Raw genomic sequence first — 17,509 nt, 5'->3', positions numbered from 1 at the left:
GCAAGCTTTGAATAGAATAATCTTGCCACAAGTTTTACTATGTCGTCACTGCTACAAAAGCAGCTGATGGCTGTAGCCCTTGTAGTTTCAAAGGAACACTAGAGAGAAAATAATTTGAGCTCTGTATTAGTAAATCACCATTCTACAATACCAAAAAGCCACCGATATCGTAAGCTAGAGATGGTGCCGAAATGACGGACACATGTGGATTTTGACTAGGTCTGCTCAGGCCTGGCTAATTTATTATGAGTGCTTCATATTTCAGAGGAGTCACAGACTTAGCAAATTTCGTGAACTCTTACTGAACCACAACTGTGACATGACACGTATGTAGTGGCACTGGAGTTTGACAGTTTGAACGTGGAATTTTGACTCATTCTTTTCTTGTAATAATCATCCTATTATCTACATATTTTTGAAGGACTACTTCATCATCCTAACTGATTTAGTATCTCCTTGATGTCTCTCCGATAGGTTGAAGGGCACCTACGATAATAAGCAAATATTGGATGTGCGAGGTATCTTGTGTGAAGCATTTTCAGCCTCAGTTATTGACTAAATTTGCCTTTAATAACAGCCACATGCTTCTATCAGGTTGCGTGTGTTGACGTTGGCCAATGCTTCCACAGTGGCAGCCTTTAGCAAATTTTCAGCATTCTATAACTGTTTGTTAGTCCCTTCTTCAGCGATGCCTCTTATACTAGCAGTGTGTAGCGGACCTAAATGTTGGGAACTATTTCACCACATTGAGGGTGACTTGGTTGCAGAATTTCACTGCCAGCCACTGATTGGTTGCGCAGACCCTGTTGGAGGAAGATCCAATACTTATGAATGGTACCTTAAGAACTTACTGTACAGAAAGTTCGACAGTTGGCTTTGCCACATGAGGCTGCTCTACAATGGCCTTCATTGGCTTTTCAGGGTTCTCGCTCATGATGGCCTCTACCTACTGTAACAACTGCACAAATGACCACTAGCCAGGCACGTACCCAGGGGGGGGCCCGGGGGGGCCCGGGCCCCCCCGAAATCAAGTGGCATACCTCCCCCCCCCCCTCCCTCCCCACCCACGCCACCACTCCTCAAACATTCCTAAAGCGCCGCCAGATCAATGTTGAGACTTCGCAGCTGTTCATCGGTCAGCATTATGCTGCCATTTTCACTCCTTTTAGATGGCGGTAGTTATCGGCCTCTCTTGTAATGTGAAGGACAGTTTTCTCATAGATTCCGCACCCGCGCGATTAACTCGAGATGCGCTCAGTTGTCACCATCTATTCAACCGTCACGCGCATAGCTGTTGCTTTTGTTAGTTCAACCTCCTTTGTTTAGGCTGATCCTGGGACCATGAGAGGGATGCAGCTGTTACTCAGCTGGTCTGTACTCTCATGAAACGAGTTGCAGCCGGAGAAAACGTCAATTCCGTTCAACTTATCCCTTTGCTTCATTGTTTCCTTGAGTTACGGCTCGCCCCGACGCTGGCAGATGCCCGGAACCGTATACACGTGATGTGGGTTAGATAAGGTGGGAAATAAAATAATGTGAAAGGGCGTCCATCATGAAACCCTGCAATAACCCTTAAACCCATAAGCAAGATGACTGTTGCCCGTTACCTCGTCTGTTTTTCCCTAACTGTATAGCACTTTTCGTGCAAAATTGGCAACTGGAAACAAAAATCGCAAGGAGTTGAGAAATTAAGCCATCTACTAAGGGAGAGCCAAGGCAACAACCAAACTGCAAGCAAAAGCGAATAATAAAAAAAAGTTAGCCGTTGTTTATGAGAATATTTATGGATCAACATCTTTTTATTTAAAAAGGAAGTTGAGAAAAGGCCGCCGGAAGTGGAGAACGATTACTTGTTTTGAATGACGCTTCTACAGTTGTCGGTCGAACCGCCTCACGTAGCCACTTCTCTGCTGTGCTTATGTGGGTGTTTTTCTAACCTTTCGCAGTGAGCCCAGTACGTCTAGAATCGCAGAGTCCTGCGCTCTACACGGTTGTATGGGACTGGCGGCCGCACAGCGTTACGCAATTCGCGGAGCTGTCAAAACTGATCAACAAGGCGAAAATAACTGATATTCGAAACTATAACATGAGAAAGACTGAAGAAGCTGTAAAATATGAACGCGGCCTGAAATCAGTAAAAAAGAAACCTGGAATAGGACAAACCAAGATGTATGCACTAAAAAATTAGAAGGATAATATCATCAGCAATCTCGAAGATATAGTAAAAGCAGCGGAAAAATTCTAAGCTGACCTGTATACAGTACCCAGAGGAGTCCCGCTAGTTCACTTAGAAACAGTAATGAACAGGATACAGAAACTCTCCTATAACTAGCGATGAGGTCAGAAGGGCCCTGCAAGACATGAAACGATGAAGAGCGGCAGGATAAGGTGGAATAACAGTCGATTTAATCAAAGATGGAGGAGACATAATGCTTGGAAAACTGGCGGCTCTTTATACGAAGTGTCTATCGACTGCAAGGGTCCCAGAAAACTAGAAGGATGCAGACATTATACTAATCCACAAAAAAAGGAGACGTTAAAGAATTGAACAATTATGGGACCATTACCTTGCTCCCAGTATTGTATAAAATATTTACCAAAATAATCTCCAATAGAATAAGGTTAACACTGGATTTTGTCAACCAAGGGAACAGGCTGGCTTCAGGAAGAGATACTTTACAATGGATCACATCCATGTCATCAACCAGGTTATCGCGAAATCTGCAGAGTACAATAAGCCTCTCTATGTGGCTTATATAGATTACGAAAAGGCATTTGATTCAGTAGAGATACCAGCAATCGTAGAGGCACTACGTAATCAAGGAGTACAGAACGCTTACGTAAAAAGCTTAGAAAATATTGCTACATGCGTGAGGTATCTGTTTGTTTGAACGAGGCGCGTAGGCGCCATCACTCCAGAAAAGAGAAGGAAGAACGAACTGGACTCGCGCTGTGAATCTAACCGGTCAGCGCTGCAACCGTTGTTGTCAATATAATCTGTAAATAGTTTCTCGTCTTACTGACTCGTCTTTCGCGTTAGAATATCTACGAGGTTCTACAGCTACCTTAATTCTACACAAGAAAAGCAGAGAGATACCTATAGAGAAAGGGGTCAGACAGGGAGACACAATTTCTCCAAAGCTATTTTCTGCGTGCTTAGAAGAATTCAAGCTATTAAACTGGGAAGGCTTAGGAGTAAAGGCCAAGATATAGTCCGGCGTTCTCGGCGCGCCAGGCCGCGGCAGGGGAAGTCGGATACGCTGCGCTAGCGACGCCAGGGGTGCAAGAAATTTGCTTCCTCTAGAGTTCGGCGTGCGCGCGCAGCTCGAGGCTGGCGCCACCTGTGCGCCCGGGAGCGCAACTTCGCCGCGGCGAACAGCTGTTTACATGGCGCATGCGCGTCGTTTGGGTAGCGCGCGCGCTTCTCGTTCCGCGCGCTGTTTGTGTGCTAAAATGAAAACTTTTGCGGGATGGCGTTAACTTGTCCTGACAGCCAGGAAAAAAAAAAACATAAGGTTTTACGTGCGAAAACCACTTTCTTTCTGACCTGGGCTTCTTTAACGTGTACCTAAATCTAAGCACACGGGTGTTTTTCGCATTTCGCCCCCATCGAAATGCGGCCGCCGTGCCTGACAGCCAGAACATCGCACTCATATTGCTAGTACTTCGGCGACGTCAAAAACGGAAGCGGACCATGTATGTACATGCGAAAGCTATTCGACAAGCACCCTCAACTCGGCGACTACCACCAGCTAGTACAGGAGCTGCGAAATGCAGCTTACCTGTGGCGAGACCACACTGCTTTCGTATAGCTTCCCACGCGTTGTTCTTGCGCTCTGTGTCGCGGTGGTCCATGCGTTTCACATCGTATACACATGGAAGGTTGCAAATCGCTTCAAGCAGGCGTCCTCACTCGCGCTGTCATCCCACACGGATGTTCAAAAAACCACAGCCGCACTGTCAGTACGCGCACCGCAGGCCGCCATTTTGCCTTCTGCTCGCTGCCGCTGCAGCGCGCAGTGCAGTCTGGTCTAGCGGCAGCCGTGTGAAATAGAACACGCTCTATGTCCGCGCCGGCGGCGTTGTGCTCGCCAAGCGCACCTAAGCACGCCGGCTACGCCGGGACGCCGGACTGTAGAGTGCGCGCTTTTCACCGACGTCGCTTAACCGCGCCGCGCATGGCCGCGCGCGCGCGTTACGCCGGACTATATCTTGCCCTTAAAGATTGACGGCAAATATCTGAGCAACCTTCGGTTTGCTGATGACATTGTTCTATTCAGCAACAATGCAGACAAGTTAGAACTAATGATTGGAGGCCTTAACAGAGAGAGTGTAAGAGTGAGGTTCAATATTATTATGCAGAAGATGAAGATAATGATAAATAGCCGGGCAAAGGAACAAGAGATCAGGATGGCCAGTCGGCCACTAGAGACTATGAAGGAGTACGTTTACCTTGGTCAATTAATCAGAGGGAACCCTGATCATGACAAGGAAATTCACAAAAGAATAAAAATAGGTTGGATCGCATACGGCAGACATTTCCAGCTCCTGACTGGAAGCTTACCATTACTATCGAAAAGTAAGGTGTGCAATCAGTGCATTTTGCCAGTGCAATATGTCCAGTGCCAATGCATTTGCCAGTGCATTTCCCAGTGCTTTTTGCCAGTGCATATGGGGCAGAGACTTGAGAGCAAGTTAAGGACCACGCAAAGAGCGATCGAACGAAGATTGCTAGGCATAACGTTAAGAGAGAAAGAGAGTGGTTTATATATCAGAGATCGAACGGCTATAGACGATATTATATTTGACACCAAGAGGAATAAATGTAGCTGGGCAGGTCATTTAATGCGCCGGTTAGATAACCGTTGGACCATTAGGGTTGCAGAATGGGTACCAAGAGAAGGAAAACGCAATCGAGGACGACAAAACACTATGTAGAGCGATGAAATTAGGAAATTCGCGGGTGCTAGTTGGAATCGGTTGGCGCAGGACAGGGGTAATTGGAGATCGCAGGGAGAGGCCTTCGTCCTGCAGTGGACATAAAACAGGCTGATGATGATGATGATGATGACGACGATGCTGATGATGATGCTGATGATGATGCAGGTGGTGGGCCCCCCCCGAAAAAAAAATCCTGGGTACGTGCCTGCCACTAGCAGCACTTATTTCTCTGTTACAGATGGCATTTGGCCATGAGCTCTTGTCGCATGTCTTATCTCTGTGTCAGGCTGGAATTCGCTGTTCTGAAACGTGCTAAGTATTGGTGAAAAAGGGTGAAGACGAAATGCCTACATAGAAAAAAATTTTTATTGTGGCGTTTCACATGCCAAAAGCACAACTTGATTATGAGGCATGCCGTAGTAGAGGACTCTGGATTAATGTTGACCACGTGGGAATCTTTTACGTGCCCCCACTGTACGGGACACAAGTGTTTTCACATTTCTCCCTCGTTGAAATGCAGCCGCCACGGCCAGGATTTAACACCCGACCTTGTGCTTAGCAGTGCAACACCATCGCCACTAAGCCACCATGGCAAATGTGCCTAGATAGAATGAGAATTTTCACCTATATAATTATTTGAAGCTATGTCCTTAGAATACTGTATAGACTTGTGTAAGGGCTACACACGTGTAAGGGTCGCACCCCCAACTTGGCAGCCCAAAATTTGGAAAAAGATTTCCAATATAGAAGCAGTCACGTTTAGTGCCCTGATGCTGCGTGCACGCATCTGCAAATTTTCACACGCTTCGTACTTCCATGTGTCGTCTCTAGATGACGAGAGCTGTGTAGTACCTCTGATGCAGTAGTATATCAGGAGTGTGCAAAAGCCTCCGACACCATTTTGTTGTGCAGAAGGTTCCGTACCACGTAAGGGCCGCACCTCATCAAACTTGTGAAAGTGCGGCCCTTATAAGAGTCTATATGGTACCTAAGACACCCTGTATATATATATATATATATATATATATATATATATATATATATATATATATATATATATATATATATATATATATATATATATATGTACCCGCCGTGGTTGCTCAGTGGCTATGGTGTTAGGCTGCTGAGCACGCGGTCGCGGGATCGAATCCCGGCCACGGCGGCCGCATTTCGATGGGGGCGAAATGCGAAAACACCCGTGTGTACGTTAAAGAACCCCAGGTGGTCAAAATTTCCGGAGTCCCCCACTACGGCGTGCCTCATAATCAGAAAGTGGTTTTGGCACGTAAAACCCCATATATCATTATATATATATATATATATATATATATATATATATATATATCACCATGACAAACTGGCTTAATTCTTAAAACGAGCAAGGTGATGTTAGGAGGTTAGCATTCACATTCTTTTCAGCGTTCATCTCAGGGTTGCCTTGAACGAAAGTACAGGGGGCAAGTGGCATGGAGCACAGGCATTGACACCAGAAGAGCAGGTGCACATGCTCTTAATGTGGCGTGATCAGTGGTTTGACACGGAATATTCAAACAAGTACTTCAAGTGTTTTGTTTTGGAATGAGAACAGAGAATCCAGCTGGCTTCTTGTGTGTTGCCCAAGAGGTCTGCAAAGTGTTATTAGTATTAACAGAACAAGCAGTGCAGTTTGTTTTCATTCAGCATCTTTCAAACAGTTGGCTTCTTCAGCTACCAGTTTTATTGCACATTGCAGCGTAACCTCACATTGTTGACTGACTGACTGTTATGTGCACACAGCATGGTATAACTGCACATTGCAGCGTGTTGGTGAGTATCAGTGGCATCCAAGTTTCGAGTTTACAGCCTCATTGATGTGCATATGCTTATATTTCTTTTAAACTTCACAAGAAAAGTGAGAAGGTATGACATGTTATTTGTGGTATGGTGCAAAGATGAACTGGTGAATATGAACTGGCAATATATGGTTAGCCATTAAGGCTGGTTAGGCACATTATAGCAGACTTCAGTGGCTTGTAATTTACAGTGATCAGCCAGGCAGCGCTGGTGTGCTGCCTTGTACTTAACTCATGGCTCTTTGCATTTGCAAAATCTGCAAAAAGGAAATAGTGCATAGCCGTTGTCTCTTGATGTCACTTTCCCAAATAACCTTCCATGCACTAAAGCGGGACAGGCTGTTGCAGCATCCGTTCTCACTCTCAACTATACGTCTTAAACTGAGCATAGGCCCAACTAACTGAAGTTATTACAATGTCTCCAAAGCTTACTTTTTCTTTTCTCTCTCTTGAATACAGCAGACACTGCCTCAACTGCAGCTGCGGAAAACGCTGTTGAGAATAATCCAGAGGAACCAGCTGGTGACAAGCTTGCTTCAAAACACACACCTAGCAATGCACGGACAAAAAGTCGGGCTAGCTCCACGGCTAGCCTCGAGTCTGTGTCAAGCAAAGGTGGCTCTAGAGCTACACCAACCGGACGACCAAAGGACTCTTTACGGAACTCTGCAGCACCTGCGGCCAGCAAGTCTGTTTCTGAAGTGACTCCACTAAGGGTTTCAAACAGCCGCTCTAACTCAACAGCACGAAAAGAACTCGTGATGGACCTAGCTGACAGTCAAGTACAAGAGCAGGCAAAAGGTGATGTTCTGATGGAAGACGCTGCTCCAGATTCCCCACTGTCACGGTGTTCCAGTTTATCTGACCTTAGTGACATCAGTGCACTGTCTATTGAGGATGCCACAGATGGAGCTAAGAGAAGAATAAGAAAGAAGAGTCAGACTCCTACGCCTCCTTCGGGAGTTCGTATTTCAGGGAGGCTTCGGTCACCAAGGAGGAGGTTTCCAATCGAACTTGGCGAAACTAACGCTGTACAAAGTTCACCGCCACAAAACTCTGCAACATCAGTCCCCGATTCACCAGCACATTCAGAGACAGATGCTGGCGAGTTCAAAAAGCCAACAAAGAAACCTGGTCGATTAACAACAAGCATGAGCAGTGCCCAGACCAGTACGCCTGTGCTCGGCGACCGAAGAAAAAGGCTCTGCAAGTCTCCCAATATCAGTGTAATCAAATGACGTTCACACGTGCTCTTTTAGGACCTTGTGGCAAAAACATGACCAAGCATGTGTTTTATTATTGTATTGTACATTTAAGGTTTTGTACGATCTGTAGTAATGTAGAAACATTTTCATTCATATTTATTATTAAACGAATATTATTAAAACATGATGGATGTTGGCAATGTTTCTAGTGTGTTGGCGTCTTAGATGCAGCCTTTCTTGTTTCTTCACTTGTCTGCCAAGTCTGTCTGGTTGAAGTAGCAAGCGATGAGGCATATGATGAGGTTCAAAGGTGCAAGGTTGGGGTCATCTTTGGATGTCTGAAATGACAGTGAAATCGTGAATCAAGTGTAGGCACAAAGATCTTTGCTGAGGAAGCCATATTGTGCCTTTAGCTTGCACAGATTGTGTAGTGCCCACAAATTTTAACACGTTACCTATGGCGTGGGTTATGGCAGTTATTTCCGGTGTGCGGCTGTATAGGGTTCTCCTGCAGTGCGCCTATGACATCTTTGCTAGAAATCAGTAAGATAAAAAATTGTTCCTAGTTTGAGACATTGTGGCACTGTCTGCAACTTGAAGTTTAAAAAGAACACAACCCGCTGGTGACTCACCAGTGCAATATGACAAATGACCCACAGGAATGAAGACTTCAAAAAGTGCTACCGCACTGAATGTGTCAAATAACATTCACTTTGTGACATAGTGAGTGCCCTATTTGATGTGAATTAAAACGCCAAACTCGGTCATGCAGCTGTGCTGTACCACCCGTTTGTCAATTGACAACTTGAATATACAGTAAGCGAACTGCGAACTCTCTTCACTGCCTAGACAAAGAATGTCTTGCATTTGTGCATGCCAATTTGTCACTCTGCAACTTCAAGGGCTATTCCAGAACTTGCTCTGAATTTAAGCTGTAATTTTTTCTTTTTTTTAAAGGCTGCAACGTTTGCTTTGCACACATTGCGAACACTCTTGGCTTTTCTCAGACACTGGTCTCGATAATACCCTCTTAGCTACTTGTTGCTGGGAGCGCACGTACTGCGCATGTGCAGTTTTCATGCACAGCGCATAAGTACTATCAGCGTCAAATGAAATGGGAACAGCGGAGTGCGTGGCCCAAGCATAAGTGAAGGTGTAAGGCGCGCCCTCCAGTCATCACCACCGACAAGCTCGCACATGCGATCTGGCAGCACGGTGCTCGTTTGGGAGTCAAACAAGCGGCCAAACGCGCTCGGCACGCCCACGGCTTCCAGCGATAACAAACTGTGCAAACTTGCTGACTGAAAGAATGAATGTGGCGCACAAGCGGCAAACCACACGAGCGAATCTATAATGATGGTGCAAATTGCACTACCTGCACCGCTGTTCACGCCGATAGCACTTATGGTTTCGGCAAACTGCGCGACAATACTCGCTGCAAACTGCAATATTCTAGCTCCTCTCTCATTTTTATTTTATCCCTTTCATACATAAGAACCAGAACAGAAGTGAAAATATTGCGCGGTGCTGCCAAACCAGATGTGTGTGCCTGTCAATGGTGATGACTGGACAGCACGCACTATATCTTCACTTGTGCTTGGGCCACGCGCTCTGCTGTTCACGTTTCATTTGACACTGTGCATGAATGCGTCATTTCATGTCGCCTTCATCAGCTGGAGTACCATGCTAGGCATGTGGCCAGGCTAACATCTTGAACATCTATTGAAAGAACACCTTTCTCCCCTGGTTGGCTATGCCAATGGCAGTAGACAAGACAAATGTAATCACATACCTATAATTAGTGTCACTTTGAGGTCGTACAGTTCCTTGATGTGTCCATGTCTGTGTTCCACTACGCTTTAACCAAAATCAATAACACAGTTCTTAACTGCCTTGAGCATGAGAGGTTTGTCGTGCGAAGGTGAAAGCATCCTTAAAAGTGAATCACTGAAAATATGCTCCCAGGCTTACAGCTCGAGCATTGCCGAGACCAAACATTCTTAACCGATAAAAATGTTGCTTCCTGCCATAATACTAACCAATTTCCTCCTTGCTGATGCACAAGCACGTGCCAAGGCACGGATGTTGGAGCACATATCTGGGTGCAGTGGCTTCTCCACACAAGCGAGCAGGGCATACAGCCACTTTCCCTTTAACAACAGAACATTTTTTCAGTCAGTAACATGCCCTTACCTACAAAAATGTACACTATATATTCAAGTCATTTCACATTCATAATCGTTTCATCCCTGATCGAAATATACAAGTGAAGCTCCATAAAATGAATTAATCGAATATAACAATGTAAAAAAGGAATGTTTATCACCAGTATCACCATGAAACGAATGTATGCTTATAAGGAACACTGGATGTAACAAATGCATTTTTGTGCCGGATACAGCTTTATAATGAGGTCCAGCTGCATTGGTCACAACAGCATCTGTTACTCGAATGAGGATATTTTGATGCAAATGCTGAAGGTGGTTTGATGCCTCTCTCTCAGGTTTACAGATGTTTATACTTATGCACTTCAGCATGTGTGCATGCATGCACACACACTTGTTATGTTTTGGACCGGATCCACATTTTCCAGTGTTCATCAGATAGAGATCAATCTCTAAACATGTACTCACCATACTAGCACAGAACCCTTCCTCTTCAATCCATCGTGCACTGTAGCTGATTACTGCTTCTATTGATTGCTGTAAATTTGTAATATATATATACAAACATACAACAAAGAAGACAGAATATTTGTATGAGTAAAGATAGAAGGAAGAGCCAGACCTGTGGGATGGTAGTGACAATGCTGACAAGAGGATGAATGCTTGGTGCAGCAGAGCCGCAAAAGACTGCCTTCCATCGGTCCCTCTCTTCAAATCTGGGCTGCACAGAAAAGAAAAATTTATTTTGCATTTAGTGGTAACATGCTGTGAAGAACACTGTGGCAAGTTCCTTAAAGGTTGCTGCAGGTGAGGAGCTTTTTTAACTACAAACAAATTGTAATCATTGTAGTGGGCAGTTTTAACCCTCCCAGCTCTGTCTTGGTTGTACAATTATCACATGGTGCACAACCTTCGATGTTCTTGTGTTCTTGCTTGTAAATTAAGCAGCAGCAAGTGGAAAATTCAAAATTAATTTTTGAGGCTCCTTTCTTTCCCCACTGGAACAATGCGGGGAGGCATTTGGTAGAAAATTGTTGATTGATTAATGGAGTTTATTGGTGCAAAACTCGCCGTGGTTGCTCAGGGGCTATGGTGTTGGGCTGCTGAGCATGAGGTCGCGATATCGAATCCCGGCCATGGCGGCCACATTTTGATAGAGGCAAAATGCGAAAACACGCGTGTGTTTAGATTTAGGTGCATGTTAAAGAACCCCAGGTGGTCGAAATTTCCGTAGTCCTCCACTACGGTGTGTCTCATAATCAGAAAGTGGTTTTGGCACATAAAACCCCACAATTTTTAATTGCCACAAAGGTGACAGAAAACTTTTGAAAACTTTAGTGGAGACATTGACCATCGCTTTTGAAAACATGCATTGAAACTGACAGTAGCTCTGCAACATAATGAAGTTGAATTTGTGGTGTCACTGCCTAGTTGCTGTTGAACACAAAGTTTATGAACTAATAGCAAACCTGTAGTACACAGCAAGTGCATAGTGCATGCAATATTTGTAAGCACTGTGCTTTGGAGAAAAAGTGATGTATGACAGCAGCGACTGCGTTAAAGACAAATGCTCATGTCCACAAGGCTTCACTACATAGTAGTGCTTCTGAACAAGCATTGTCAATAAAAATCCAGTGGTTATTGTCGGATGTCACCTTGCAGGATTGACCTACCAGCTTCACAGAACACCTTTCCTTACTCCTTTTCAAAAGGGCCTTTTGTTTGATGATTTTCTAAAATGAAAAAAAAAAGAAATATATATATTGCAAGGGCAGGTTGCAGTAATGCAGTAAATGCACAAGTTTGATGTGTGCTCATTAATAAAAGTACTTGCCTCTCTAGCAATGTGGAAGTTGTAGACCTGTTTCCTCTGCCATTCACGTGAAGGCGCAAAACCCTCTGGGGGTGGTGGACAATCATTAGACTGAAATACCAACGCAGATAACTACTTGACAGCATAGGCTCCTTCAAGAGTTGCTGTTTTGATACCTCAATTACTTACGTTACTGAAAGATACAGTTTGCTTGGCCAGAAACTGGCTAGTGTCCAAGTCTGCCACAACAACATCGGGGCAATTGCTGGCTTCTAATCTGTAACGAGAACAAAGGACACCAAACTGACAAGTATAAAATCAGCCCTGGCATACGCAAAGTAAGTGCAACAACCTGCTGGTTCAGTAATGCGGTAGTATACACGCACTACTGTAAATGCTCGGTGCACTTACTGGACCCTTCTCAAGTATTCATTTGCTGTTGTGGGAGGGAGGTCCAAGTCGTATTCTTCCCCAGTGTCTTCCACAGGAAAGGCAGGGTACATAAGCTCGGGCTTGTCGTCGTCTGACATGTTTTCTGCGAGAATGGTGCGCACTGATTAGGAGGGTTATCGCCAGGAAGGGTTTATGCATGCTATATAAAGTGCAGCATACAGACCAAAATTTTGATTAATCTGAAACCATTTACACTCAAGGACGTAGTTGGTCCTCACTTCATCTTGTTTCTGCAGAAATTGCGTACTGGGACAAATGCTGACTAGCGCTTCATTACATTTTCTTCTTCTTTTTTTCCATATTTAAAAGATGCAAACGTTACGAAGACGCCAAGGCAACATTCGGCTTAAAAGCCATGAACTCAAGCAAAGATCCAGCTATACATTTACTACGTGCAGTTAAAATTACTTATTTGTAGTACTTGCAATTCTCCGTTTTGCTGGCACTGATGCAGAATGAGTTGTTTTGCAGAGATCGGGAGTTTTAGCCACCAAACACTACGGTACGACGAGTGTCACTTTACATCGATGAGGCTCTGGTAGCGCAAACATCTGTGCATATTGAACGCAGCAGCTTAGAGAATGAAAAAAAAAAAAAGTTCGCACAACGGCACGATGTTTTCGCGGCTTTCACCATTCACAACAAACTACCTGCCACCTATGCCACCATGATGAGAGAACAAGAACAAAAAAAAAAAGTCATGACGTCAGAAGCTAGTGCAGCTATGGTATAATGCACTAACGTGAGAAGGCCAAGAAGGTGTCAAGCTTTTGCACGCAGTTTTCACTTTGTCTGTCTTTTTACTTTACTCTGTCTTTGTCTGTCTTTTTACACTTTTTAGATATCTTTATAGGTTTCCTGAAGGTGCAGATAAATCATGACATGTCTGCGCTAGTCAAACATGTATAAGTGCGAAAGAGAGTAACAGTGCAAAAGTGATTAACATTGCCTCTCAAATCTGAAAATGCGCAATGTGCGTCTTTTATTTAAAACAAAAAAACTAGTATCTTTTGTTGCGTCACCTCTTGGAACTACGCTAAAGCCACTAGAGCGCATTTATAGCCTCCAAGATTTCTGTCCGCATTCTATGCGCCACCAAATCTTGTAGGCCATAGCGTCATTTTGCTAGTTCTGTTTGTGTTCATTCCGAGGTGGCGTTTACCGCGGCAGCGAGGTCTGTTTCAGCGCGTCTGCTTGCCACATCTCGTATTCATCCATCGCGTTCAGTGTTCGCGCCGAAGTGTAGACGGAAGCCAATGAGCTAGTCTTGTGCCGGCTGGCGACGCCGCCCGTGCTTTAAAGGCTGGACCTGTGGCTGAACTTCCGAGCGCAAGCCATCTTGGCGGAAGTTACCGCCAGGAAACAGATGACATATATATGTGTCTGAGGGTGAAAGGTTTCAATCATATTACGATTTACGCTGGCGAGTATAATGCCGTTAGCTCAGCTTGCGGCGGACCCTTGGGTCGAGATCAAAACGGACTGCGGGGTGAGTGCGCCCGTCGCCTATTCATTATTCACCGTCGTCCCAACGGCGACGTCCCTGTAACACAAACATTGACCGGAATCGCTTTCTTTACCTTGTGTTTTGCGTGGTTCTTCTGGCCGTGATATTTGTTGGCGTAGCTGGAGTAGCGCTGTAACCTCCCTGCGCCTTTTGGCGTACGGCTAGAGTATTTGACAGACCTGCTTATGAGGTGTTTTTAACACGGCGGATTCCATGTTTGTGCATCTGGCCATTATTATTAGCTCTTTTTCTCGCAACCATCTTGAGCTTTATCTTGTCTCTCCTGGACGCTGACTCAGGATCGCCGTAATATAGGGGCACGATCCGGCTTGGGATGTTTGCGTTGTGTATAAGCTGACGCGACGAGCTAACATGTAATCCTCGGTCACAGGCACTGCCATACGAGAACGTTGATAAGATAGATAAGTCCTGCGCGTTTCAATCTTTGTATCGTTCTCTATTTTCTCATCCCCCATATCTATCGTCGTTTTAACGTTTCAAGAAGTGCCGGTCGTGTCTAGTAGTGCGTGACAGGCACTTGGTACCATTAGAAGCGTTGAATAGAGGTTCCGTTGGGCGAACGAATGCCGTATCGTAGCGTACTACATAGCGCGCGAACCGCCGTACTAGGAGCGGTGAATGCCGGCATGTCGCGTAGTTAAAATTCTTCTCTTTTTATTTATTTGCTCATCTTTATTTATTATTTTTTTACGTTGACGCCGTGTAGACTTCTCACATATCCGCTTGACGCGTTCTTCACGGTACGTGTGTACTGGAATGATAGGAACGCATAGGTGTATGCGCTCGGTACGGGAGCTCAGCACATTTCTTACTGTCTGAATATGTTTTTCTGAAAATTGTTGCCCCGATTAATTTGGAACTCTCTTACTTCGTTGTGCTATCGCTTAGATAAAATTCAAGATCTCTTACATTGCCTAACTTACCGATCGCTTATGGTGGCTAATATTCGCAGCACAGCATCGAGCTGCTGAGGTATTGTCATTTGATCCTGTTGCTCATCTTTCAGTATCACTTGCTAGCACCTTTCATTACATCTTTCAGTATCACCTGCTAGCACCTTTCATTACATGGTGTTCGGAAACGGAGATCATTGTGTGGCATAATAATGGAAAATTTTCGCTGAATTGTTTCAGTGAAATGTTTGATGGGCATGTTAGCATTTGTGAAAGGCAGCGTTGCTATCTAAATATTCCTTAGCCTCCTGAAAGAGACAGAAAAAAAAAAGGTTTTATGAAGACTTTAATTCTTTAGGTCAGCTGTTTGGCATTGCTTTAAGTATGCATATGGAAGTCTTGTCATAATGAATTACATGCAATTAAATACTTGGAATCAATGATTGTTTTGTAGTTCTGTGATTGATCAATTTCTTTTTTACTGAGTAATGCTGTGTAATTCAATTACTTTTTTCAATAATGAATTACATGTAACCACCTCATTGACGAGACAAGCTGTAATAGGGGATGCAGCTTTGAGCTCTTGAATTTGGCAGGAGCAACATTATAACTGTGGTCATGTCATGCACCAGCCTTGCGAATGCATATGTTCAGACAGGCAAACTCGGACTCAACGTTTGATTCGTTCAGAACACTAAACCAAATGTTAGCTGACAAATTGAACTGGTGCTGCTATGGCTAGATAGCGATAACCACTTCGGACTCAATAAGATGGAAAATTATGTGAGTTGGTGAAGCTTCATGGTAGCTACAGCACGATAATGCGGACAAAATGAATAGGAGGGGATACAATACGGTGCTGGCTAACAGTTTGTTTATTGGAAGAAAACAACCAATATATAACATCACATGACCAACACACAGCCTCCCCCCGCTGCCCCATACACAGATAAACTATCAAAAACTACCATAATATCACAGAAAGTGCATGTTTCTATCGTGATATACATGTCATGGGTGATTAACCAACGTAACAAATTACTATGGCACAAGGCAATGGCTTTACCCAAGATCTAACAAGGCAACCTGGCTATCAACCTTAATGAACCTAACTTCGAACGTTGATCAAAGAAAGTCGCCTTCAGTACGATTTTTCTATCTTTTCATTGGCTGTACTGGGAGTGCCTTCCGAGCCCCAGGAAAAATGAAGCTCAGCGCTTCATAGTGGACCAGACCCGAGCATTGTGGAATTGAGTAACCATGATCTCGTGTGCAATGTCTTCGTCGGTTACAGCACCACCCTTCTCTCCAGCGCGAGTTTTGATAAGATAAAGAGAGGATGACTGAAGAAAATTTTGAAACAATCGTTAGTGAATATAAACAATGTGTGAATAGCTGCAGAGGACACAGTGAAAGAGCCTGGTCAGCTTGTTCTGTTTGCTCTATTTATGCAATGAAACCAAGAGTTTGACAGAAACCCGCCTGGTCGGGAGGAGATGTAGGTAGTGTAAAGTTGGATGCTGACTGTAAGAATGAAATAAAACATGTTTCCTTTCCGCTCAGGAGCCTTGTTCACAATGAGGATGAACAAGAAGAAAATCTGGTCATGTACATTTCAAGATGTGATGTAAACACCATGCATCACCGTGTGAAAATTTGCCGTCGATGCGATTGAGTGTGCATTCAGTTGTCTGGATGTTCAAACGCAAGATGAAGTCGCGAAGCCAAATTCATTTCTTTGTCAATGATTCAATGTATTGTGCAATGTTAGTAAATGTTGGGAGGAAAGTAATGTAAAAGTAATCAATTACTTTCTAGTAATTACTCAATCAGTTTCAAGGAGCAGCAATTGGTTGCTGTAATCAATTCCAATTTTGAATGAATTATTTGTAAATGGCTACATTTTTTTATGTAACTTGTCCAAGTCTGCTCAGTGGGCATTTCAGCAAAGGTAATATTTATTGAATCATTCTGGTGAGCATCATATGGTACAAAAGTACTTGGTATAATAATTATGTTTCACTGTAACAACAGGCCTGCAGTTGTGCAGCACTTGCATGCAAACATTTGCCATTGATATGTAAAATTTATAACCAGTGCAATTTTCACTTTTGTCTGCACCATAATACCTTGTTGAATGGAAGCTGAAGGAATACAAAATTGACTCCGTTTATGAATGGTTTCATTGGCTGAATGAGAGAAATAAATTTAATTCAACAGAACGCTTTGTCTGTTAGCACTTCCTGATGGAATGCACTTAGGAAGTAATTGCAAGACTTCTTTGAAAACAGTCAGTTTGAAGACTTTATTGCACCACAAGCAACTCAATATTGTAGCAAGCTCTTGTAAAATAACAGATTTTGACTGCTTTTGTCTATTCAAACTTCAAGCTCTGAAATATGAAGCCATTCACTGGGCAGTCAAAAATAATTCAAGCTTTGCGTTAGCACTCAGAGCCACCCTCTCCTGTGCCTTTTCACTCTCACTGTAACTCCCCATCCTTGTTTCTTTAAATAATCTTGGGAAATTGTGTTTAGAAGTTACAGTATTACAAGCATCATGTTGGTCAGTGTGTGCAGTTAGTGCAGTTGTTGCTGTGTCATTATATAATTCTGCCCCAGTCATCACTGCCCTGACTGGTATTATTTCTCAACTCTGGTTTGCCAGTGCGACATG

The 17,509-nt window shown here is 43.9% G+C and overlaps 3 protein-coding genes across 11 annotated transcripts in view; 2 read left to right on the top strand and 1 right to left on the bottom strand.

Annotated features, from left to right (window-relative positions):
- LOC135906217 (condensin-2 complex subunit D3-L-like) overlaps window positions 1-8,168 on the top strand; it is a 58,503-nt gene extending 50,335 nt beyond the window's left edge. For 3 of the 4 annotated variants that reach the window (XM_065437490.2, XM_065437489.1, XM_065437487.1), the window contains exon 6: window positions 7,236-8,168. In XM_065437490.2, the coding sequence (XP_065293562.1) occupies window positions 7,236-8,014 (779 nt within the window). In that variant the 3' untranslated portion in view covers window positions 8,015-8,168. The remainder of the gene's footprint in view (window positions 1-7,235) is intronic. The other variant, XM_065437488.1, reaches the window with a different exon arrangement.
- On the bottom strand, window positions 8,038-13,273 carry Gem2 (Gemin 2). Of its 6 annotated transcripts, XM_065437503.2 has the most exons (10): window positions 12,834-13,103; window positions 12,371-12,494; window positions 12,149-12,236; window positions 11,981-12,070; window positions 11,820-11,879; window positions 10,769-10,867; window positions 10,615-10,683; window positions 10,021-10,131; window positions 8,437-8,514; window positions 8,038-8,319 (listed from the first exon to the last, which is right to left on the bottom strand). In XM_065437503.2, exons 2-9 carry the CDS (start codon window positions 12,487-12,489, stop codon window positions 8,458-8,460), a joined length of 693 nt encoding a protein of 230 aa, XP_065293575.1. In that variant the 5' UTR covers window positions 12,490-12,494; window positions 12,834-13,103; the 3' UTR covers window positions 8,038-8,319; window positions 8,437-8,457. The 6 variants fall into 6 exon arrangements, with proteins under 6 accessions (XP_065293575.1, XP_065293574.1, XP_065293573.1 ...); XM_065437502.2 differs by lacking the exons at window positions 8,437-8,514; window positions 12,834-13,103 and adding an exon at window positions 13,155-13,273; XM_065437501.2 differs by lacking the exon at window positions 8,437-8,514 and having other exon boundaries at window positions 12,821-13,101.
- A 358-nt stretch (window positions 13,274-13,631) lies between these two features.
- S6kII (Ribosomal protein S6 kinase II) overlaps window positions 13,632-17,509 on the top strand; it is a 32,821-nt gene continuing 28,943 nt past the window's right edge. The window contains exon 1 of the mRNA XM_065437504.1: window positions 13,632-13,901. Within this exon, the coding sequence (XP_065293576.1) occupies window positions 13,845-13,901 (57 nt within the window). The 5' untranslated portion in view covers window positions 13,632-13,844. The remainder of the gene's footprint in view (window positions 13,902-17,509) is intronic.

Source organism: Dermacentor albipictus, chromosome 5 (assembly GCF_038994185.2).
Source record: "Dermacentor albipictus isolate Rhodes 1998 colony chromosome 5, USDA_Dalb.pri_finalv2, whole genome shotgun sequence".
Lineage (NCBI taxonomy): Eukaryota > Metazoa > Arthropoda > Arachnida > Ixodida > Ixodidae > Dermacentor > Dermacentor albipictus.
This window is presented reverse-complemented; position numbering and strand designations above follow the sequence as displayed.